This window comes from Canis lupus, chromosome 9 (assembly GCF_003254725.2).
Source record: "Canis lupus dingo isolate Sandy chromosome 9, ASM325472v2, whole genome shotgun sequence".
Lineage (NCBI taxonomy): Eukaryota > Metazoa > Chordata > Mammalia > Carnivora > Canidae > Canis > Canis lupus.
This window is the reverse complement of record NC_064251.1, coordinates 48,217,804-48,241,726: the sequence shown is the minus strand read 5'-3', so window position 1 is coordinate 48,241,726 and position 23,923 is coordinate 48,217,804. Positions and strand designations below refer to the sequence as shown.

Here is a 23,923-nt window from a genome sequence, read left to right as displayed (position 1 = left end):
CCCGGGATCGAGCCCAGCATTGGGCCCCGTACTCATCGGGAAGTCTGCTTGAGGATTCTCTTCCTCTCCCTCTGCCCCTCCTCCCACACACGTGCTCTCTCAAATATTTTCAAATCTTTTTTTATTTAAAAAAAGGAGTACAATTCAGTGATTTAGCGCTTACATTGCTCATCATAATGAGTGCAGTCCTTAATACCCATCACCCATCTAGCCCATCTCCCACCCACCTCCTTCCATTAACCCTCAGTTTCTTCTCTATTTTTAAGAGTCTCTTATGGTTTGTTTCCCTCTCTTTTTTCTCTTTTGTTTCTTAAATTCCCCATATGGCTGAAATCATATGGTATTTGTTTTCCTCTGACTTATTTCACTTAGCATAATGCATTCACATCCATCCACATTGTTGCAAATGGCAAGATTTTGTTTTTTGTATCACTGAGTAATATTCCATTGTGTGTGTGTGTATCACATCTTCTTTATCTATTCATCAGTCAATGGACATTTGGGCTCTCTCCATATTCCGTCTCTTGTTGATAATGCTCCTATAAACATTGGGGTGCATGTTCCCTTTCAAAACATATTTTTGTATCCTTTGGGTAAATACCTAGTAGAGAAGTTACTGGATTGTAGGTAGTTCCATTTTTAACTTCTTGAGGAAACTTCATACTGGTTTTCAGAGTGGCTGTGCCAGTTTGCATTCTCATCAGCAGTGCAAGAGGCTTCACCTTCCTCTACATCCTCACCAACCTCTGTTGTTTCTTGTATTGTTCATCTTAGCCATTCTGATTGCTGTGAGGTGGTATCTCACTGTAGCTTCTATTTGCATTTCCTTGATGATGAGTGATGTTGAGCATCTTATCATGTGTCTGTTAACCATCTGGAGGCCTTCTTTGGAAAAATGCCTATTCATGTCTTCTGCCCATTCCTTAACTGGATTGTTTTTTGGGTGTTCAGTTTGATAAGATCTTTATAGATCTTGGGTACTAACCTTTATCAGATATGTCATTTGCAGATATCTTCTCCCATTCTGTAGGTGACCTTTAGTTTTGTCGGCTGTTTCCTTTGCTGTGCAAAAGCTTTTTATGCTGATGAAGTCCCAATAATTCACTTTTGCTTTTGTTTCCCTTGCCTCCAGCCACATGTTGAGTAAGAAGTTGCTATGGACAATGTCAAAGAAGTTGCTGCCTGTGTTCACCTCTAGGATTTTGATGGATTCCTGTCTCACATTTAGGTTTTTCATCCATTTGAATTTATTTTGTGTATTTTGTAAGAAAGTGGTCCAGTTTCATTCTTCTGCATGTCACTGTCCAATTTTCCCAACACTATTTGTTGAAGAGACTGTCCTTTTCCATTGGATATTATTTCCTGCTCTGTTGAAGACTAGTTGACCATAAAGTTGAAGGTCCATTTCTGGGTTCTCTATTCTGTTCCATTGATCTATGTCTGTTTTAATGCCAGTACCATACTGTCTGTATGATTACAGCTTTGTAATACAGCTTGAAGTCTGGTATTATGGTGCCTCCCATTTTGCTTCCCTTTTTCAACATCACTTCGGCTATTTGGGGTCTTTTATGGTTCCATACAGATTTTAGGATTGTTTTTTCTAGCTCTGTAAAAAAATGCTGGTGTTATTTCTATACTGATTGCTTTGAATGTGCAGATTGCTTTGGATAGTACATTTTTTGTTTGTTCTTCTAATCCATGAGCATGGAATGTTTTTGCATTTCTTTGTGTTGTCTTCAATTTCTTTTTTAAATTTAAATTCAATTAATTAATATATAATGTATTATTAGTTTCAGAGGTAGAGGTGAGTGATTTATCAGTCTTATATAATACCCAGTGCTCATTACATCATGTGCCCTCCTTAATGTCTATCACCCAGTTTCCCCATCCCCCAACCCCCTCAGTTTTTTTTCATAAGTGTCCTATAATTTTCAGGGTACAGATCTTTTTTTTTTTAATTTTTATTTATTTATGATAGTCACAGAGAGAGAGAGAGAGAGGCAGAGACATAGGCAGAGGGAGAAGCAGGCTCCATGCTCCGGGAGCCCGACGTGGGATTCGATCCCGGGTCTCCAGGATCGCGCCCTGGGCCAAAGGCAGGCGCCAAACTGCTGCGCCACCCAGGGATCCCTAGGGTACAGATCTTTTACCTCTTTGGCTAGTCTTATTCCTAGGTACCTTATGAGTTTTGGTGCAATTGTAAATGGGATCAATTCCTTAATTTCTCTTTCTGCTTTTTCATTATTGGTGTATAGAAATGCAATAGATTTCTGTATGTTGATTTTATATCCTGTGACTTTGCTGAATTCATGAATCAGTTCTAGCAATTTTTTGATGGAGTCTTTTGTGTTTCCTACATAGAGTACCATGTTGGCTGCAAATAGTGAAAGTTAGACTTCTTCCCTGTCAGTGAAGATGCCTTTTCTTTCTTTTTGTTATCTGATGCTGAGGCTAAGACTTCCAGTAATACATTAAATAGTAATGGTCAGAGTGGATATCCCTGTCTTGTTCTTGACCATAGAAGAAAAGCTCTCAGTTTTTTGCCATTGAGGATGATATTAGCTGTGGGTCTTTCATATATGGCCTTATGATGTTGAAATATGTTCCATCTACCCCTACTTTGTTGGGGTATTTTATCAAGAATAGATGCTGTCGAGGCACCTGGGTGGCTCAGTTGATTAAGCATCTGCCTTTGGCTCAGGTCATGATCTCATGGTCCTGGGATTGAGCCCTGTTTCAGGATCTGTCTGAGCTCAGAAAGGAGTCTGCTAAAGTTTCTCTCATCTTCTGCCTCTGCCCCTCCCCATGCTTGCTCATGCTCTCGTAAATAAATAAATAAATAAATAAATAAATAAATAAATAAATAAATCTTTTTAAAAAACATTAACTTTATAGTGAGCAAAATCTGTATCATTATAATGACTAGTATACTTTGCTCACATAACTAAAAATACTGTTTTAGGGGCACCTGGGTGGCTCAGCCGGTTAAGCATCTGCCTTCAGCTCAGGTCATAATCCCAGGGTCCTGGGATCAAGCCCTGCATCGAGCTCCCTGCTCAGTGGGGAGCCTGCTTCTCCATCTCCCTTTGCTGCCCCTCCTGTCCTCCTGTGCGCTCTCTCTCTCTCTCTCTCTGTCAAACAAATAAATAAAATCTTTTTTTTAAAAAGGATAAATTCTTTACAAAAAATACAAATAGATAAAAATACTGTCTTATTTGGTGAAGATGAAAGAGGGTCAAAAGAACTAATTCTATATCTGTTCCAAGAGGAAGATAATAAATATGACTAAAATTGATTAGCCAATAAGTAGCAGTATAAGCATATACCAAACAAATATGGCAGTTAACAATGGGAGTGGAGGAGGAAAAGTTTATGGGGTTAAAAGTGACTCTGTCTGGTAAACAAGACTGGGAGTGGGGAAGGGTGAAATCAGGTGAGGTGACTATTTTTTCATTTAAAACCTACTTGTAGGGATCCCTGGGTGGCTCAGCGGTTTGGCACCTGCCTTTGGCCCAGGGCACGATCCTGGAGTCCCGGATCGAGTCCCGCATGGGGTTCCCTGCATGGAGCCTGCTTCTCCCTCTGCCTGTGTCTCTGCCTCCGCCTCTGTCTCTCTCTGTGTCTATCATAAATAAATAAATCTTTAAAAAAAAGAGAGAGAGAAAAAAAATAAAACCTACTTGTAGGCAGGAAACAACAAATGTTGGAGAGGATGTGGAGAAAGGAGAACCCTCTTGCACTGTTGGTGGGAATGTGAACTGGTGCAGCCACTCTGGAAAACTGTGTGGAGGTTCCTCAGAGAGTTAAAAATAGATCTGCCCTACGACCCAGCAATTGCACTGCTGGGGATTTACCCCAAAGATACAGATGCAGTGAAACACTGGGACACCTGCACCCCGATGTTTCTAGCAGCAATGTCCACAAGAGCCAGACTGTGGAAGGAGCCTCGGTGTCCATCGAAAGAGGAATGGATAAAGAAGCTGTGGTTTATGTATGCAATGGAATATTACTCAGCCATTAGAAATGACAAATACCCACCATTTGCTTCAACGTGGATGGAACTGGAGGGTAATATGCTGAGTGAAATAAGTCAATCAGAGAAGAACAAACATTATATGGTCTCATTCATTCGGGGAACATAAAAAATAGTGAAAGGGATTAAAGGGGAAAGGAGAGAAAATGAGTGGGAAATATCAGAGAGGGAGACAGAACATGAGAGACTCCTAACTCTGGGAAACGAACAAGGGGTGGTGGAAGGGGAGGTGGGTGGGGAGTGGGGGTGACTGGGTGACGGGCACTGAGGGAGGCACTTGATGGGATGAGCACTGGGTGTTATGCTATATGTTGGCAAATTGAACTCCAATAAAAAAAAAAAAAAGAAAACAAACTGAGGGTTGCTGGAGGGGAGGAGGGGTGGGGGATGGGTTAATAGGGTGATGGACATTAAGGAAGGCAATAAATGGAATGAAGCAATGGGTGTTATATGCAGCTGATGAATCACTACATTCTACCTCTGAAACTAATAATACACTATATATTAACTAACTTGAATTTAAATTTAAAAAAGGCTTGAAAAAAAAATAAAACCTACTTGTAGAACACCCGGGTAGTTCAATGGGTGGGCATCTGCCTTCAGCTTGGGGTGTGACCCCAGGTCCTGGGATTGAGTCCTCATCAGGCTCCCCGCCAGGAGATTGCTTCTCCCTCTGCCTATGTCTCTGCCTCTCTCTGTGTCTGTCATGAATAAATAAATAAACTCTTTTAAAAAATAAAATAAAACCTACTTGTAGTATCTAAATTCTTTATGATTAATGTATTTTAATTTAAATAATTATATAACAATGAAAAAATCTGGAAAATCGGAGAAATGGAGAATTTAGATCTACCAGATATTTTTAAATAGCAGCGAGTTACAGTAAGTTAAATATTAAGAATAGCATAGCATAATGCAAGAGAGTACAGAGATGGACCTATCTCTGGAAATTAAATAAACAACAAAGATAACATTTCTAATCAATGAGGAAACATTGGGATATTCAATAAATTGTGCTGAGGAAGCTGGTTAGCCATCTAGAGAAAAACACATTACTCTTTATATCAAATCCCAAATGAACCAAAAGTTTAGGGAACTTAGTGGTTGAGCTTCTGCCTTTGGGTCATGTCATGTTCCCAGGGTCCTGGGATGAGTCCTGCATCAGGCTCCCCGCAGAGAACCTGCTTCTCCCTCTGCCTATGTCTCTGCCTCTCTGTGTCTCTCATGAATAAATAAAATCTTAAAGAAAAAAAAGAAACAAAGGTTTCATTTCTTTTAAAAAGACAAAATCATAGAAGTTTAAAAACACATGAAAAAAAGAACATTTTATAATCTTAGATTGAAGAAGCCTCTGTAGGTTAGCTATTAAATCATGAAACTATTGAAAAAAGGAGTGATTTGGCAGATGTTACTTATCTCTCTCATATCCACAGTCCTCTTTTTCTTCACTAACAAGCCTTGATTTTGTTAGTGGGAGGGAATGAACAAGGTGCCCAGAAATCATATTCTTCTTTCCAGATTCCCTTGTCCTCAGGGGTAGCCATGTGACACACTTCTCACCAATGAGATATAAGCAGAAACAGCAGTTTCTGGGAAAGTTTTTCTTCCCTGGTACAAGCCCAATGTCTCCCAATATCCTTTTTTTCCCCCCCCTTTCACTCTGGAATGGAGTTGGGAGCACTGGAGGTACACCATCCAGCAACCATGTGGTGACCAACAGGGTGATAAAGACTGTGTGTGGGGATCCCTGGGTGGCTCAGTGGTTTAGCACCTGCCTTCAGGCCAGGGTGTGATCCTGGAGTCCAGGGATCGAGTCCCACGTCAGGCTCCCTGCATGGAGCCTGCTTCTCCCTCTGCCTGTGTCTCTGCCTCTCTCTTTGTGTCTCTCATGAATAAATAAATAAAATCTTAAAAAAAATAAAAAGAAAGAAAGAAACCATGTAGCTGAAGTGATAAACCGTAGAGGAAGTATGGAAAAAGTTATAAACATTGGCTATGGACTTAATGTTTAATGTTACCAGTGCATTTTAAATAGGGGCATTGAAGTTCACTCCCACCACCAGGGCTTTCTTTGGGGTGCCTGGGCCTTAAGACACTAGCCAAACTCCCAACTCTCAAATCACAGCCAGTAGTTCTTGCTCCTGGCTGCAGGCCAGGCCCCAAGGGGTCTCTTTCCTAGGGTCACAAAGAGCAGAGAGGAAGAGGAATAGCAACTCAGGGCCTGGGGGTTGTGTGGGATCTGATCTTAGGGACTGGATGCCTCTGCCTGGCTGAGTATAGTGCTGACTGCCCCTCCTCTCCTCCCAACAGGTTCTGAATAGTGCCTGAGCCCCTGCCCCATAGGGCTGAGGGGTGGGACTGGGGGTGTACAAGTGGCCTGCCCTTTTCTGTTTTCACTGAACAGCTTGTTCTGAGGTGGGAAGAAGGGGAGAGCTCTAGATTGGGCTAGAGGGGGTGGGGGTGTCAGGGAGGCAAGTGTGTTGTGTTACTGTGTCAATAAACTGATTTAAAGTTAAAATAAATAAATAAATAAACAAAATCTTAAAAAAAAAAAGACTTGTGAAGGATAATGAAGCAGAAAAATGGAGAAAGCTTCACTGAGCCTCTGAACTGCGACCTCCAAGCTTCATATTTCTTAAAAGATAATTTTTAAAATATAGTTAAATCATGGCTCTCATATAGTATAAAAATGAACATGTGTTAAAGATTTTATTTAATGCATTAAATAGGAGCAAAGAGGAATCCAAAGAACATATTTTTAGATCAGGAATACTGAAATAAATGTACAAACAGAGGCAAACCAGTTTTTCCATAGCGTTAGGACAGGAGAGAGTTGTTCTTCTAGTGCACATCATTCATTTGCATGTCTATAGACTATAATTATTTTTCTTTGCTATCAATTATCTAAAACTTAGAATCAGATAATGCTGAAAGATGTAGACAATGCAATTTTCCCTGCATGTTGCATGAAACAAATATTCCCACATCTGTTCAAGCCATTGTTAGTTAGCTTTTTATTTCCTATAGCTAAATACAGTCCTGGTTGATACAACAGATACATTTGACTACACATAAAAATTTAAAGGGTGCCTGCATGGCTCAGCTCAGGTCATAGTCTAAGGATGGTGAGATGCCCCAAATCAGGCTCAGTGCTCAGCAGGGAGACTGCTTGAGATTCTCTCCCTTTCCCTCCCCCCATGCCCTTCCCCCTGCTTGCTCTCTCTCTTTAAAACAAATAAATAAATCTTTTCTTAAAAAAAGAAAATTTTAAAACTTTACACAGCATAAAATAGTATAAAGAGAACCAAAAGACAACAAACTGAAGAAATGTTTCCAATATGAATGACAAAGGACTAATTTCCTTAATATCTAAAAACCAAACCAGTAAGAAAAAGACTAACAACCCAATAGAAAATGGCAGAAGGCATTAACAACTCACAGAAAATAAAATGTGAATTTAAACATAGGGAAGATTTCAGTTACCCTCATACATTTTTTTAAAAGGTAAAATAAGGGACGCTTGGGTGGCTCAGTGGTTGAGCGTCTGCCTTGGGCTCAGGACATGATCCTGGAGTCCCGGGATCAAGTCCCGCATCGGGCTCCCTGCGTGGAGCCTGCTTCTCCCTCTGCCTATGTCTCTACCTCTCTCTGTGTGTCTCTCATGAATAAATAAATAAAATATTTTTTAAAATGTAAAATAAAACTACAATGAATACTCTATTTCACCTATCAAATAGGCAAGAATGTCAAGTTTACTGAGGGTGAGGGAAATAAGCTCTTGACATATATTCTTGTAGAGGGGTAAATTCATATAGCCTGTGTGAAGAACAGCTTGGCATTGTATCTGTACTTCCAGGTTCACTGAAGCCAACATGTGGAAACAACCTAAATGTTCACCAACAGATGATTGGTTAAAGAGAATATGGCGTATATACAATGGAATATTATTAAGCCTTAAAACGAAGGAAATCCTGTCATTTGCAACAACATGGATGAACCTAGAAAATATTCTAAGGGTAATAAGCCAGACACAGAAAATAAATACTACATGATCTCACTTATATGTGGAATCTAAAGTAGTCAAACTCATAGAAGCAGAGATAGGATGGTGGCTGCCAAACAGTGGCAGAGAGGGTTAATGGGGTAATATTGGTCAAAGGGTACAAAGTTTCATTTATGCAGGATGAATAAATTCTGGAGATCTTATGTATAGCATAGTCATATAGTAAACAATATTGTATTGTATATTTGAAATTTGCCAAGAGAGTAGATCTTAAGTTTTCTCACCTGAGGGGGAGCAGAGTACAAGACTCCAAATATACCACTTGTCCTGTGGATTATTTTGAACTAGAGGTAATATAAACCAAGCAGCCTCAAGAAAAACTTTTACCTCTCCCTTAACTACCTAAAAGAATTTAGATTGGGGGCTTGGCTCAGACAGAGAGCTGTTACCAGAGAGAATGTTTTATCTGAAAGGCCTATCATTATGTCAGTACAAACACCAAACTATCACACATTTGCTCTTCTTATCAACCTGTGAATGATCCTCCTTCCCTTTGAAGCTCTAGGCCCATCATACTCTTTAGCTCAGGATGGCATATAAGCCTCAACTGCCTGACTTGTCCTTGAGTCTTACAATTTGGGGCCCCATACATGTGAAATGATATTTGTTTTTCTCCTGTTAATCCATCTTATGTGAATTTAGTTATTAGACCACCCAAAGAACCTAGAAGGGAAGAAGGGGAAAATGTTTCGCCCCTATACACCGAAAGGAAGAAGACAGAGAAGTAGGGGAGGAAGAGGAAATGCTAACAATGTGATGGGTATATTAATTAGCTTGATTGTGGTGATCATTTCACAACATATATTAAAACATCAAGTTGTACATCTTAAACATATACAATTTTTATTTGTCCAATATACTGTAATAAACCTTTTTTTGGGGGGGGAAGCACCTAGTAGGAAAAAGGTCAGTAAGAACATTTGCAATATTAATATTACTCCAGCATCATTGTTAATCTTTCCATGTTCATTAAGTGGTCAGGTATTTTAAGGTTATCAGCATATCCCGTGTTTCCACACTAGCCCTTCTGTCTAATGAGAGGGTTCTATGGTAGACACCTACTGGTAACCTGCCCACAGGGTTATCTGTGGCAGCCACATACTCCCTGGCTGTAGCTGATCAGACTAGGAGACCTCGTTAGGCCAATCAGACTCTCCCTTGTGAGACTCTGGCTAGAAGTAAACACTGGCCCTGGACTAACTCTTAAATCAGAGAGATTGGACTTGCATATTATGGAAAGGGTTTTTATCAAAGAAGCAGAGAAAGGTGGCCTGCATCTGGGTCCAATTAAGAAGAGACAAACTGCACTGTAACTTGAATAGGGAAGATTTAATCAAAAGAATCATTAACTCTAACAGAAGATTGGCATAATGAAGGGTTGGCTACTAAGAAGCTACTAAGAGCCTCTAAAGAACACAGGAATAGCAGGAATCAGGAGCAGCCTCTGCCACTAGGGCTGAGACATGCTGCCCAAGGAAGAGGCTAACCATAGGCCTGAGATCCAGCCTTGTTGGCCTGGGATCAATGGATGGAAAAGAAAAGAAGTGACTGTGTTTCCATGTCAGTGGAACTTGCTGGAAATCCATCTGTGTTCTTATGGAAGTGTCTCAGTGGAGGCACGTTGTAAGACCAGCTGGAGCCTGGGTAGGGGAGAGGGTGTCAGAGAAGGTCATCAAGAGGACATGACTGCCCTCTGATCCTCCAGCTGGGCCTGCGCAGAGGCTCCTCTCACACTCCATGTCCCTGAAATGTGCATTCCACCCGCCTTCTCCACAGGGAGCTTCGGGAGCTCTTGAGAGCAGCGTGTTGTTGAGGCCACCTGGACAGAGTATGGGCCTGGACCCAGGGAAGGCATCCATATAACCTTTTAAGAGTCTGGCTAGTGGAGGTCTCCCAGCTGCCTTGCTTATCAAACCTGCCTGCTACCAGGCTAGACTGATTGGGGCACATTCACTGCAGAAATGAAAACCAAGATACTCCATCTGTCCCCAACACCTGCTAATATCCGTGCTGAACCCAGTCAAGGGTCAAGACCTTTATAATGTCCGGGCAACCCTTTGCTGATCTGGGGAAAACTGGCAAATCTCAGAAACTGGTCTGGGTTCTGGGAAAGCTGAGAGAGGGAGCTCAGAATGCCAAAAGGATATCCCAGTCAGCCGTGAAAAGTGTGGGAAAAAAAACAGAAAAAATATGGTTTGACCTCCTTGCTGCCAGGACCCTGCCTAAAGAGATAGACCAGCAGCCCAGTGCTGTGTTGGTTGATCTATAGAAAACTTTAAAACCTGAACAACAGTTCAGGCCTGCCCTTCCTGCCCCTCTCATCCCTGATCCCCCTACCTGCTCCAGCAGAGACCTCAGAGATACAATCCTATTCGGAGCGGGTGCCTCCCATGCTCCACTGCGCCACGTATAAATACAAGCCAAGACTACCTCCAGGTGAGAGTCATTAGAGGCAATCAGAGGTCTCATGCTGGGCTCACTATTACTAGTCCCTCAGAAATAAACAAAAGATGATGGCTCTGGATGACATTGGAGCTGAGTATACTCTCACTCATGGCAACCCTCAGAAGTTTTCAGCCCCCCTCAGAGCCATCAATGTTAGGTCAAATAATTATGCTCAAGAAAGTCCCTTTGACGCTGCAAATGAGGAGTTCTCCACCATGAGAATTAGTATCTCTTTGGTACCATAGAATATATTGGGCATATTCTACAAGGTCAAGCTCTGCAAACCTCCACTAGTGAATTCCACCTCTGGGTTAGAGTAATCAAACCCATACTGAAGGAAAATGGCCAACTGGGAATAGTAAGTCTACCACCTGTGAGAAAAATGGTAATTGTCAAATAGTACAAATTGCCTGGGAGCATAAGGAAATAGGAAAACTCCAAGAACTGCATGCACCAAATGGGTATTACTTGCTTTCCATCATACTTCCAACAGCTTGGTGTGACCAATAAAAAAGCCAGATGGTTCATGGCCGATGACGATGGATGAACAAGATAATGCCACCCAACACTGCTACCACCTTAGATACTTTGGCCATGGTCCTAGAGTCCAGTGGATTTAGCAAATGCTTTTTTCAGTATATTGCTCACTACTGAGTCACAAGATCAATTTGCCTTCACATGGGAAGGGCAGCAATGGACCTTCCAAGTGCTTCTCCAGGGCTATCTCACAGCCCTCCAGTATGTCCTCTGGTGGTAACATGAGACCCAACCCTGTCCTCCTTCCCCACAACACTGAAGTGGGCCCATTAGTCAATCATGTAATGTTAATATGCGGAGACTCATCTCTGCTGTGGGACACCCTGAAGATTTTGCTGGAACATCTGCAAGGGAAAAGATGAATTCACAAAAAATTCAAGGCCCAGATACCACCATAAAGTTTTCGGGACTTGTTTGGTTAGGGAAGATGCATATTGTCCCAGAAGCTGTGATCGATAAGATACAAGGCAATCCAACCCCTGAGAACATAGAAGAAATGCAAATCTTTGTAGGGAATTGGGGGTTTTGGAGGACTTTTATTCCCACCTGGCACAGTGCCTCTATCCTTTTGACAGAAAAAACAAGCAAACAAACAGGTGATCAGAGCAGCAAGCCACCTTTGAGAAGGCAAAAATTCCAGTGAAATAGATTAAAGCTCTGGACATCTCCGAAGCAGGACTACCATTTGAATTAGATGTATCTGTGACTCTAGAATGTATGGGTTGGGCACTATTCAGGAGACAACAGAAGGAGAAAATACCTCTAGGATTTTGGTCTTAGCTCTGAAAAGGGGCAAAAACTTGACATACCTCCACAGAGCAACAGCTCCTAGCAATGTGCACAGTGCTCCTTCAGGTAGACTGTCTCAAGGAGAAAAAGTGTATCATGGGAAGAGTTTCCCTTTCCATCAAGGGGTGGGTTGAGAACATGTTCCATGGACCGACTTCTGCCATGGCTCAAACTCCTGCTCTTTTTTTTTTAATTTTTTTTATTGGAGTTCAATTTGCCAACATATAGCATAACACCCAGTGCTCATCCCGCCAAGTGCCCCCCTCAGTGCCCATCACCCAGTCACCCCAACCCCCCACCCACCTCCCTTTCCACTACCCCTTGTTCGTTTCCCAGAGTTAGGTGTCTCTCATGTTCTGTCTCCCTCACTGATATTTTCACTCATTTTCTCTCCTTTCCCTTTATTCCCTTTCACTAATTTTTATATTCCCCAGATGAATGAGACCATATAATGTTTGTCCTTCTCTGATTGACTTACTTCATTCAGCATAATACCCTCCAGTTCCATCCACATCGAAGCAAATGGTGGGTATTTGTCGTTTCTGATGGCTGAGGAATATTTCATTGTATACATAGACCACATCTTCTTTATCCGTTCATCTTTCGATGGACACCGAGGCTCCTTCCACTGTCAAATTCCTGCTTTAAGTGTCATGCCTATGCACAACAAAGGAGTACCCTGCCCACCAACCCACTGTCTCCAGAAATGTGGGTGTTACTAGACCCTATGGAATACAGAGACCTTCCAAATGCCTTCACCCCTATTCCTGTGGCAGCCTCTGCAGTCTATGAAGAGGGAATGAGGAAAACTGCTGATGCCTGATGTACACATGGATCTAGTTGGGCAGCTCTCCCACAGAGAGTGTGGAGGCTCTTCAGCCCAACACTGACACCATCTGGAGGAAACAGAAATGAACCCCAGCAGACACTGGGCTGAACTTCTCCTGGCCATCAGGAAACTGATGTTCTAGCTTGGGTAAAATGCCCTAGCAACGAACTCTGCAGTAGATACAAAAGATTGGACACATAGAGAGGCCACCATAATATCCAGATTAAATGGCATATTACCAAGGATGCCAGATTGCCCTTAAAATACGGTGGTTTGGTTAATGCAGTAATAAAGCCTGTGTGTTTTATACAATCCTCAAGGCAACTGCCAAAGGAGCCTGTGACCATCCGCTGGAGTTCCCAAATGGTGAAGGATTGGCAAATTGATTACATTTGCCTCCTCCCTCCAAGTGAGGATTCCAAATATGCCTTGGTTCACATGGATACTATATCTGGCCTCATCTGAGTTTTTCTCTATGGCTATGAAAACCAGGCTTCCACCAACAGGGGCTTATAGAAGCTGAGCACCATGTACAGCTACTCTCATCAAATTGATGGTGATCAGGGATCACACTTCAAAGGCCATGATATATGAGAGTGGACAAAAGACCATGATATTAAATAGAAGTCCCAGCTTCCCTATAACCTGCAAGTGGCAGGATAGGAAGAAAAAAATATTAAAGCAGCAGATTAATTTACTAACAAGTAAAACCACCTGACCAAGTCGATTAAAGGACTATCCCAGGCATTTCCATGATCAGCCAGTAAGGCCTATTACCCAGTATGCCAAACTAGGAACCCTTCTGCCAGGGCACCAATACCTTGTGTAACGTATAAAAGTCAAGGGATGTTGGCAAATTGAACACCATATGTTGGCAAATTGAACACCAATATTATTTTTTAAAAAGTCAAGGAGGGGTGCCTGGGTGGCTCAGTCGGTTAAGTGTCTACCTTTGGCTCAGGTCATGATCTTTGGGTCCTGCTCAGCGAGGAGCCTGCTTCTCCTGCTCCCTCTGCACTCCCCACGCCCCCACTTCATGTTCTCTCTCACACTCTCTCTCTCTCTCAAATAAATAAATAAAACTTTTTTTAATTAAAAAATAAAAGTTGAGGAGCTCTGCTGCCGCCGCCGCTGCCACCGCCACCACCACCGCCACCGCCACCGCCACCGCCACCCGCGCTGCAACCATGCCACCCTACACCATCATCTACTTCCCTGTTCGAGGGCGCTGTGAGGCCATGCACATGCTGCTGGCTGACCAGGGCCAGAGCTGGAAGGAGGAGGTGGTGACCATGGAGACCTGGATGAAGGGCTCACTCAAGGCCTCCTGTCTGTACGGGCAGCTCCCCAAGTTCCAGGACGGAGACCTCACCCTGTACCAGTCCAATGCCATCCTGAGACAGCTGGGCCGCTCCCTTGGGCTCTACGGGAAGGACCAGCAGGAAGCGGCCTTGCTGGATGTAGTGAACGATGGTGTGGAGGATCTCCGCTGCAAATACGCCCTCCTCATCTACACTAACTATGAGGCAGGAAAGGAGGAGTATGTGAAGGCACTACCAGGTTACCTGAAGCCTTTTGAAACGCTGTTGTCCCAGAATGAGGGGGGCCAGGCCTTCATCGTGGAAAACCAGATCTCCTTCGCGGACTACAACCTGCTGGACTTGCTGCTGATTCACCAGGTCCTGGCCCCCAGCTGCCTGGACTCCTTCCCCCTGCTCTCGGCCTATGTGGCGCGCCTCAGCACCAGACCCAAGCTCAAGGCATTCCTGTCGTCCCCCGAGCACGTGAACCGCCCCATCAATGGCAATGGGAAGCAGTGAGAGCTTGTGGAACCCTGGACGGGAAGCTGGGGGGCTGCCTGACTTCCTTTCTCCCTGACCAATAAAATTTTCAAGTGAGAAAAAAATAAATAAATAAATAAAAGTTGAGGAAGACAGCCATTTCCCGGAGTCTCACCATGTCATGCCACTGAGAACATCAAGCCCCATCATGACTGGGAAAGGCATTATGTACTGGAATTCTCAATAAGACATTCCACCAGCATAGATGAATTACTTCCCCCCACTGAGTGAAAGGGAATGACCCAATCTCCAATGGAATCCTGTTGTCCTACTGCAAGCCAGACCTGTTGAAGTGCACTGTACCTATATAGAACATGCACCACTGTCTGTATATACAATGGAATATTCCTCAGCCATTAGAAACGACAAATACCCACCATTTGCTTCAATGTGGATGGAACTGGAGGGTATGATGCTGAGAGAAGTAAGTCAATCGGAGAAGGACAAACATATGGGTTCATTCATTCAGGGAATATAAGAAATAGTGAAAGGGATTCAAGGGGAAAGGAGAGAAAATGAGTGGGAAAATCGGAGAGGTGATGGAACATGAGAGACTCCTAACTCTGGGAAGCAAACGGGGAGTAGTGGCGGGGAGGTGGGTGGGGGGATGGGGTGACTGGGTGACGGTCACTGAGGGGGGCACATGATGAGATGAGCACTGGTTGTTATACTATATGTTGGCAAATCGAACTCCAATAAAAAAATACAAAACAACAACAACAACAAAAAAAAAACCATGCACCATTGAAAGAGGGGAGAAGGTGAGGATCCTGGTCTGGTATCTCCTACCCCCAGTCCATCTCCTTATTCCTGTCTGCTGCACAGCCAAGTCAAATTTCTTTTATTTATTTATTTATTTATTTATTTATTTATTTATTTATTATTTATTTTTAAAGATTGTATTTATTTATTCATGAGAGACAGAGAGAGAGGCAGAGACACAGAGGGAGAAGCAGGCTCCATGCAGGGAGCCCGATGCGGGACTAGATCCCGGGACCCCAGGATCACGCCCCCGGCCGAAGGCAGGCACCAAACCGCTAAGCCTCCCAGGCATCCCTAGCCAGGTCAGATATCTAAAGCTACAGCCACACTGACATCTAAGGATAATGCCACAAGTGTAATTCAGAAGACTTTCCCCACACAACTTCGTATTGTCTTTTCAGCCTTAGACTTCTGCTACACCTATGGTGTCCAGTCATGAGACAGACTCCTAATATCTTTCTACAGTGGACCCACTTATATGCCCAACAAAAGAATTGCTCCAACTATTAGGTATATGAGCAAGCTGCCCCTTTCTAGCTCATCAGGATTATCACCATTCTAGGGAGTGAATTAAAAAGTCTGAAAGCAGTACATGAAAAAAGAACAAGCTAGGATTAGAGCTCTTAATTCATCAATATTCCCAATATGACTCCAGAAGCCTAGCCTGTGGCTCACACTATCAGTAACGCCGGACATGGGTCTTCTTTTTCTGTGAATCAAACTACATAGGCAGCCCACCAAACTGCTGACCAAAAGGGCCCTAAAAAATGCTATTTGAGCCACAGTTGACTGTGATCAGAGTTGGAATATATTCATACCCAGATTTCACCCAGGAAACTCCCAAGGTTATGAACCAACAGGGTGCAAGAAGAGGCTGTTGCCAGAAGGCACCGGCCACCGGGTGCTGCTGGCTGTCCTGCACTGCGGGAGCTGGGCTCTGGAGAAGCCGTGTGCACGGCAGGGACCCGGTGCTGGGAGAGCTGCTCAGGCTGCAGGGCCCCCATTGGAAACCAAGCAGGCGCCTGTGCTGCAATGATCTGCCAAGGGAGCCTCTAGAGCTGGCCAAACACATGCTGCAGAACCAGAAGCAAAACCCTTCCTGCGGCTGTGCCTCTTGCGCCCTCTACTGATAAAGCGTCACAGCACGCCAGCGGGCAGAGGAAACCTTTAAAGGACCTAAATCCACTCCACAGTCTAAGCGGTGAATGGAAACCTCGGTGCTGAGACCAGCTCAGCTGGTCTTCAAGGAAAGAATAAAGCTAAACAAAAAAACCATCACAAATACGTCAGGAAAAGACCTACAACCCTAGAACGATGAAAACAACAACAACAACAACACAGAGCTGCACAGAGGAAAGAAGGTGGCGAGAGACAGGTGAGAGGCCTGATGACTTTGCTGTCCTTCCCGTGGCCCGGCTGCATCCCTGTCATTTGATTCTGGGGGACTCCTCTGTCTCTTTTTATTTTTAATTTTTTTATTTTTATTTATTTATGATAGTCACAGAGAGAGAGAGAGAGAGAGAGGCAGAGACACAGGCAGAGGGAGAAGCAGGCTCCATGCACCGGGAGCCCGACGTGGGATTCGATCCCGGGTCTCCAGGATCGCGCCCTGGGCCAAAGGCAGGTGTCAAACCGCTGCGCCACCCAGGGATCCCACCTCTGTCTCTTTAATAAATGCCTCCTTTCTTGGTCAGCTGCAAGTAGCTTGAGCTGGCTCCAGGCCCTGCAACAGAGTCATCCTAGTCAATACAGGCCAGCAATGAGAAGTCCCCGAATTAAAATCTTGAGTTAATAATAATTTTTATCATTGCCGGGTCGTTGAAAGCAGTTACAGTTGTTTGCACCTGTGGCGATCTTACCCTGCCCGGTTTCCGGAAGCACTCTTCCTTGGGGCGAATAAATAAACAAGTTAAAATCCTTTTCCTTTGGAGTCACTCCTGCACTCAGGCAGTGCGGCTGGATGTCATCTGGGCCCCGCTGTTCACTTTCCTTGGACGTTTCCTCAGATTCCATAGGGGTGTTGAGTTCTTGTAAAACCAACGAATTGATATTTTAGAGCAGGGCTATAAAGACTTCCTTGCCAGTCTTATACTTACTATTTTTTATGTGCTGTCGTGCAGGGGATTAGTACAAGCCATCGGATCTAATAATTTGGGCAGGTTTTCTACCATCTTTCGCATAAAGCACCACTCACTTCCGTGACGCAGTCTCACTCCTGTCTAATCATCATTCGTACAACACTTTGATGGGGGGCTGCTTATGCCGCAGCGTGTTTTATTGGTCCTTATATGCGGGCTGCTTGGTGTAACTATTCCACCTGTTGGAGTCAGGTCAGCAGCCACATTCTTCACCTACCGTAGTGTGGAGGCCGAGAAAAATCCAGGCCATCCCACCTAAAGTTTAGCATTAGCACAAGTACAGCCATCTTAGGCCCCTGTGAATAAGAGCTGAACTTTACGGGAAAAACTGCAGAATGTCCTCAATGTCCTTGGCAGGGAATCCCACGTCAGAAAGACAACAGAGCCCACGCCCGTGGTAGAAAGTCCCATATTAGAATGAGAACAGAGCTCAATGCCCTTGAAAGCCCCATATCAGAATGTAAACAGAACTTGAGAAATTCCTCCACCCCTTCTGAAAATCCCCTAGACCAGCCTATAAAAACCCCAGCTGTAACCCACTTCCGAGGTCCAAGTCTCTGCTCCGCTGCGCCGGGTATACTTGGACCCAAGCTCGAGCTTGTAATAAACTCTCGTGCGCTTGCATCGGTGTCGGCTCCTCGGTGGTTTCTCGGATTCGCAATCTTGGTCACAACAGTAGTTACTAGATTACTTTGCCTTTAACATCATCTGTGGTGATGATGGGGCATACCTCCAGCAGCTTCCAGAAGCTCCGCTTTGTTCCCGGGTTGCCATAAGGTTTCTAGGCTCTCAAGTCACATCTTTCATGTGTTTGGGTTTGGAGGAAGATGCTCTAGCTGTATTTTAATTTTTAAGTTTAATTTAATTTTCAATTTTCTCAGCATCTGATTTTTCTTTAACCAAATTCCTCCTGCCTCCCGCATAAAGCTCATCTGATCTGGTGTTTCTCATTGTAGGACACCCTTGTTTACACGGTCACAATCCACGTTCATTGGAAAGTACTCTTTACAAGCTTCATGGTGTATGTGCACCCTCTGTTCTGTCCTGGCTGGTGATCCCCTTTCGTTGTCCTGCAAGATCCCATGTCTTGTGACAGACGTTTCTCCCACATTTGTGAAAATGACAATCTCCTTAGTTGTGGAACGGGCATCAGCCAACTCCCCCACCCTCGCTGTTCCTACCTCTTTCTCACTGGGCCTGAGGCCACCATAGTAGGGGACAGGCATCCACAGACTCTGCAGACTGGGTCAGTGGTTCCTGAAGCAAAACACTGCATCAGACTCATGGTACTCATTAAAAATGCAAGGTTGCTGGGCCCCACTCAGCCCACTTGGATTCTTATCTTGGGAGTGGCGCCTACAATCTGCATTTTTTTTTTAATTTTTTATTGGAGTCAATTTGCCAACAAACAATCTGCATTTTAACAATCTCTCCAGGTGATTTTTATGCATCCTAAAGTTGAACTGCTAGAGAAGAAGTCTTCCCCAGATGGGAGCAGTATCCTGTTCCCAGAGCGGAAGGGGCTGAAGTTAGGGGCAACATTCCACAAAGTTCCTCGAGACCCTGATGTTTCCAGCAGGTATTACCTCTGCCTGCAGAAATAAAGATCAAAAGTTCCCTTCCAAGGATCTCTGCCCTTAGGTGTCATAGCCATTATTTCAGAGTTCAGCTCTGGAACTTAACCGTGGTTCCCAGAAACAGTGCCTACTGCTCTGGAGCAAGGATTCGTGTCCCCTTCAAAGGTCCTTCTAGCCGGACTAAGAATCGAATTGACATGAGACACGTTAATGGGAGAAAATCAAATTTAATAGTGTATGTAAGGGGAATCCACACAGGCATGGAAATTCCAAAGACAGTCAGTTAGGCAAAATGAGTTCTACATGTCATCCTGAGCTAAGGAGAAGGCCTGGGACTTCTGAGGAAAGGAATGCACTGCATGGGACAATGAGAAAACAAACAGATTTTTGGCCCGCTGCACAGATAGGTCATTCAGATAAATTTACCTCAGCCAATAACCCTTATTCTGGGAGTTAACCCTTATTCTATGTAGTTAAGGGAGGGGCAAAAGTTTCTCTTAAGCCGTAGGGTCTTGATTGCCTTGAGCTTACAATAATCTTTGTGCCAAAATGGTCTGTCTTGGGGCAGCCTACCCTTGGCCCCTACTCCACCATGGGAACACAAGGTGCAACATTAAAAGTTTGAGGGCACATGCTTGAATGGGCCATAGCAGTGGCCCACCAAATTCACATTTCAAATTCAGAGAACCACTGGAGTCACTGGAGCCAGCCAAGAAGCCTCACCAGCCTTGCAGAAAGCACCATTTCATGAGAACCAGCTATGAAACCCACACCCCACCTCATTCCTTCTAATCTAAGAGGAGGACTGGCTCCATGAAGGAGGGAGAGCATTTGACTTATCCATCTCTATTCCTCCAACACTGAGGGGCCTCCAACCTCATGCTCCAGCGGGTCATGGTGAGGTGATTTTCTTAACATTGCTAAGACCACAGGGGTCTGGAGAAGGGAGAAGGTAGATGCAGAGTGAAGATAAACAGTGCTAGGATGTGGCATAGAGCAGCAGACGTTGGTAGCTGCTGGCATTAGGAGGATAAGAAAACAGCCTGAGAATTGAGTGGAAACCAACTTGGTAGCAGGGCTTGAAGCTCTTGGACCATTAACTGAAGGCTGTAGGTAGATGTCTTCAAGCAGGAACTGAGGAAGGGGAGGAATGGGCCCAGCCTGAACCCCATCTCTCATGGCAGGGGACTTGTGACATAACACCAGCATTTGGGGGCACATGGGTGGCTCAGTCCGTTGGGCATCAGACTCTTGATTTCAGCTCAGGTCATGATCTTGGAGTCATGAAATGGAGCTCCACGTCAGGCTCCACACTCAGCATGGAGGCTGCTTGAGATTCTCTCTCCCTCTGCCCCTCCCCTGGCTTGCGCTCTCTCCCTTAAAATACATAAATAAAATATTTAAGAACAAAACAAAAAACCCAGCAGCATTTGAATGCCTGACAAGCAAAATAGCCAATGGAAGGTTGGTATTAAAGAATACCAAGAGAAGGTTCACACTCCCCCTCCACTAATGTGGACCTACCCACAAATGATGATAAACTGTAACCAACCCAAACTAGGGCAAGTTCATGTGGCAGGTCTCCAGTGGCCGGGGCATACTTGCCTGGTGGTCCTGGGTGCAACACTCTGAAATCCATCACTGTTCTATGGCTCATATCAAAGCCAGACTTCCCACAGGCCACTCCTGCCCCCTGGCTGGGTGCAGCAAGGGTAGTAATTTGGGGCTCCTTCTTGTGATATGTGGGACTCCCCTGGTGGATGACCTTGGCTAGTGGACTCCCCAGTGGCCTTGCTGAACTTTTCTTAGAACTGGACTGATGCCAAAGATACTGCCACCCGACCTCCCTCCCTCCCATCTCCTCCACTCGGGTCAGACCCGTGTTTGCAGTGGGGTCAGCTCTCCCGGCTGTCTGCACAGAGCTCCCCATTTTCTCTCATGGGCCTTTCCTGACTCTATTTTTCCTTCCTGTCTCAGGTCCGCTCTGCCGAGCACCCATGCTAACACCCATGAGTTACTCTTTCAGGGGCAGTCTCAAAGTAGGTCTCTCCCCCACCGCAGTGCTGGTGTGGAAGAGCAGAGGAGGGGAATGGGTGGGGGACAGATGAGCCTCTTGTCAAAGAAAACTTGCACCAGAGTTCAACAGGCGAGGATGACTTTATGCAAGACTATTGCAACGGGGCAGAGATTGAACTCCACATCAAACACGAAAGAGACAGCTGGGGACTTGCAGCCAATGAGCAGGATGAGGAATTGGATGGAAAATTGCTAGGAAAAACCTGGTGGGGTAGCAAGGTGGGGTGGGGGTCGGAGGACAGCATAACTGGATACCAAGAGTGCAGAACTTCTCAAGAAGCCAGTTTAGCAGGATTCTTTGCTAAAACTGAGCTGGGCCTGCCAAACACAGGCTGAGGTTACCATCTCGGTGACCAGAGGGCTCAGAGGAGCCTGACTGAAGTTTGGTCAAGTGGGGCACCCTTGCCACACCCTGAGCCAAACTCCAGGCCCACTGGCCAGCTTCTTCTGGAGGGTCTGCGGGCAGGGGGCTTTGAATTGAATGTGATTTGAAGTTTAAAACAGACATGACTAGGATGCGCGGATGGCTCAGTGGTTGAGCATCTGCCTTCGGCTCCGGAGTGATCCCAGAGTGCCAGGATTGAGTCCCACACCGGGCTCCTCTCGAAGAGCCTGCTTCTCCCTCTGCTTCCCTCTCTCTCATGAATAAATAAATAAAAATAAATAAAATTGAGTGCAGGGGCACCTGGGTGGCTCAGTGGTTGAGCGTTTGCCTTTGGCTCAAGGCATGATCCCGGGTCCCGGGATGGAGTCCCACATCGGGCTCCCCACAGGGAGTCTGCTTCTCCCTCTGCCTACGTCTCTGCCTCTGTCTCTCATGAATAAATAAAATCTTAAAAAAAAAATTTATTTCAATCAATCAGACAGGACTGAGTCTGAACTGAAATGAAACGGTTTTCGTAGCTGATAGCTGCAGCAAAGTTCTGGAATTGGACTGTGTGGGTTGTTACTGGGCCACAGGGCCCATCCTTCACGAAGCCCGAAGGGCAAAGACTGCCTGGTCAAAGCACAGCTGGTAGCACCACTGGACGCAGCAGGCACTGGAAAGACGAGATTGAAAGAACCCCCGAGCATGTCCTGAGCGGGCTCCTTAGGAAAGCGTGTCCTGTGCCCCCCGTACATTCAATGACTGCCCCGGGCTGCTGGACGCCGAGGTGGGGGAGACAGGTTTCAGGCATCCTGGGAACGAGCCTCCACCTGGACTGGGCCCCATCCGGGGCGGGGGGGGGGGGGACACATAAACCCAGGACCCCAAGGGTGAGCTCGCGGAGCCTGGGCAGGTCTGGAGGTTTGGAGGGACAGTAACGGGCCCACCCGAACACCGCTCGGGCCTCTGGCTCTTCGCCCCACAGGTAGAAAGCGTCCCACCTCTGCGAGGGCTCTGGGGAGCGGGCGATCCCCCAGCTTCAAGGAAGAAGCCTGGAACCCCGGAAACAGCCAAATCCGGCGGGGCAGACGGTGTGAAAGATGCATCTTCACTGGCTGTCCTGGAGATTCAAGAGCCGGAACCAGAAACTCTGAGAAACGGGGCTCCGGTGAGGCAGCGCACAGCCAGGGTGCGGCGACCGCGGCCCAGGAAGCTGCAGGTGCGGGCTGCACACCAGCACCTCCAAGCCGGCAGGGCAACGGGAGGAGACGGCTGGAGCAGTGTCCTGGGCGCGTCTTGCGGCATCTAGACCCCACAGTCCGAAGCTTACCTTCCTCTCGAAGGCAGCACGTCCAGGCAAATCTGCATCACATTTAGGTTCCAAACTGCAATCTCGGACTCTACGTGAAATAAAGACAGTAATAGCACCTGCCTCAACGGGGCCCTTGGGTGCCTAGATGAGATAGTACAGTCCTCCTGCTCTAACACTTGTTTTGAAAATGGAAATCTAAAAAAATTAAAAAAAAGAAAAAAAGAAAATGGAAATCTGACCCAACGCAATCAATAGAGTAGGGGGGCATTGGAGGATTTCACAAACTGCATGTCTGATCATGCGATTCATCCACCAGAGGTACTAGGTGACCTCGGGAGACCACACCCAGCTGCATGGAGCTGCGTGGGAGCACACAGATCACCAGCACACCTTGCACTGTGAGCCTCACACAGCCACATCTGGGGATCCCACTGTCCGTCTGACTGCAGAGAACTCTCATTCCACCTCTTCCCAAGAACCTGCAAGCTGCAGTCCACAAACCTCAGGTCTGTTACAAAGTAAAAAGCTGTATTGATTGTAGTATTTATTTCTTAATCATTTAACATATGTAAAACCGTGCTATCACTTTCCATAACTTTTATTTATTTATTTATTCATGAGAGACAGAGAGAGAGAGGCAGAGGGAGAAGCAGGCTCCATGCAGGAAGCCTGACATGGGACTTGATCCCGGGTCTCCAGGATCACACCCTGGACTGAAGGCGGCGCTAAACCGCTGAGCCACCCGGGCTGCCCTTTCCATAACTTTTTCATTTGTATGTATCACTGACAACACTTTTGAGTGTTGTATCCTCAGCCCTACTTCCCAAGAGGCCCGCACTTGCAATTTTGCTTGGTGTTGTGGTTTTTAGGCACTAGTACATCATGTTATGGAACTGAGTGCATGGTAAGTAAAACCCTCAGCTGCTGTTATTATAATAACAATTATTATTGAACCCCTGGTGCTTGACTAACACCTGATTTTTTTCAAAGTTCTTTCCCAATTATGAACTGACTTTATCCTCATGCTTTGCTTGTAGATTATTTTTCTGATTATACATAAAAGAAAATGCAAACCCAGAGAAGTACCTTGCTCAAGATCACACAACCAAGCCCCACAATTCAATCCCAAATTTGAATTTGTGTTCAAATTTCTT

At 45.2% G+C, this 23,923-nt stretch overlaps 1 protein-coding gene and 1 long non-coding RNA gene across 2 annotated transcripts; both read left to right on the top strand.

The window, feature by feature from the left end:
* Nucleotides 1-13,841: 13,841 nt before the first annotated feature.
* On the top strand, nt 13,842-14,600 carry LOC112677108 (glutathione S-transferase P-like). The gene has a single exon (XM_035720966.2). The coding sequence runs from the start codon at nt 13,884-13,886 to the stop codon at nt 14,514-14,516; it is 633 nt and encodes a 210-aa protein (XP_035576859.1). The 5' UTR covers nt 13,842-13,883; the 3' UTR covers nt 14,517-14,600.
* Nucleotides 14,601-16,435: 1,835 nt separating this feature from the next.
* Nucleotides 16,436-23,309, top strand: LOC125755765 (uncharacterized). Its single transcript, XR_007413060.1, has 2 exons — nt 16,436-16,674; nt 22,443-23,309. It is a non-coding gene; the product is annotated as an uncharacterized LOC125755765 (long non-coding RNA).
* Nucleotides 23,310-23,923: the final 614 nt, after the last annotated feature.

Coding starts and splice junctions, on each gene's coding strand:
- LOC112677108 (XM_035720966.2), top strand. CDS start 13,884: ATGCCACCCTACACCATCATCTACTTCCCTGTTCGAGGGCGCTGTGAG.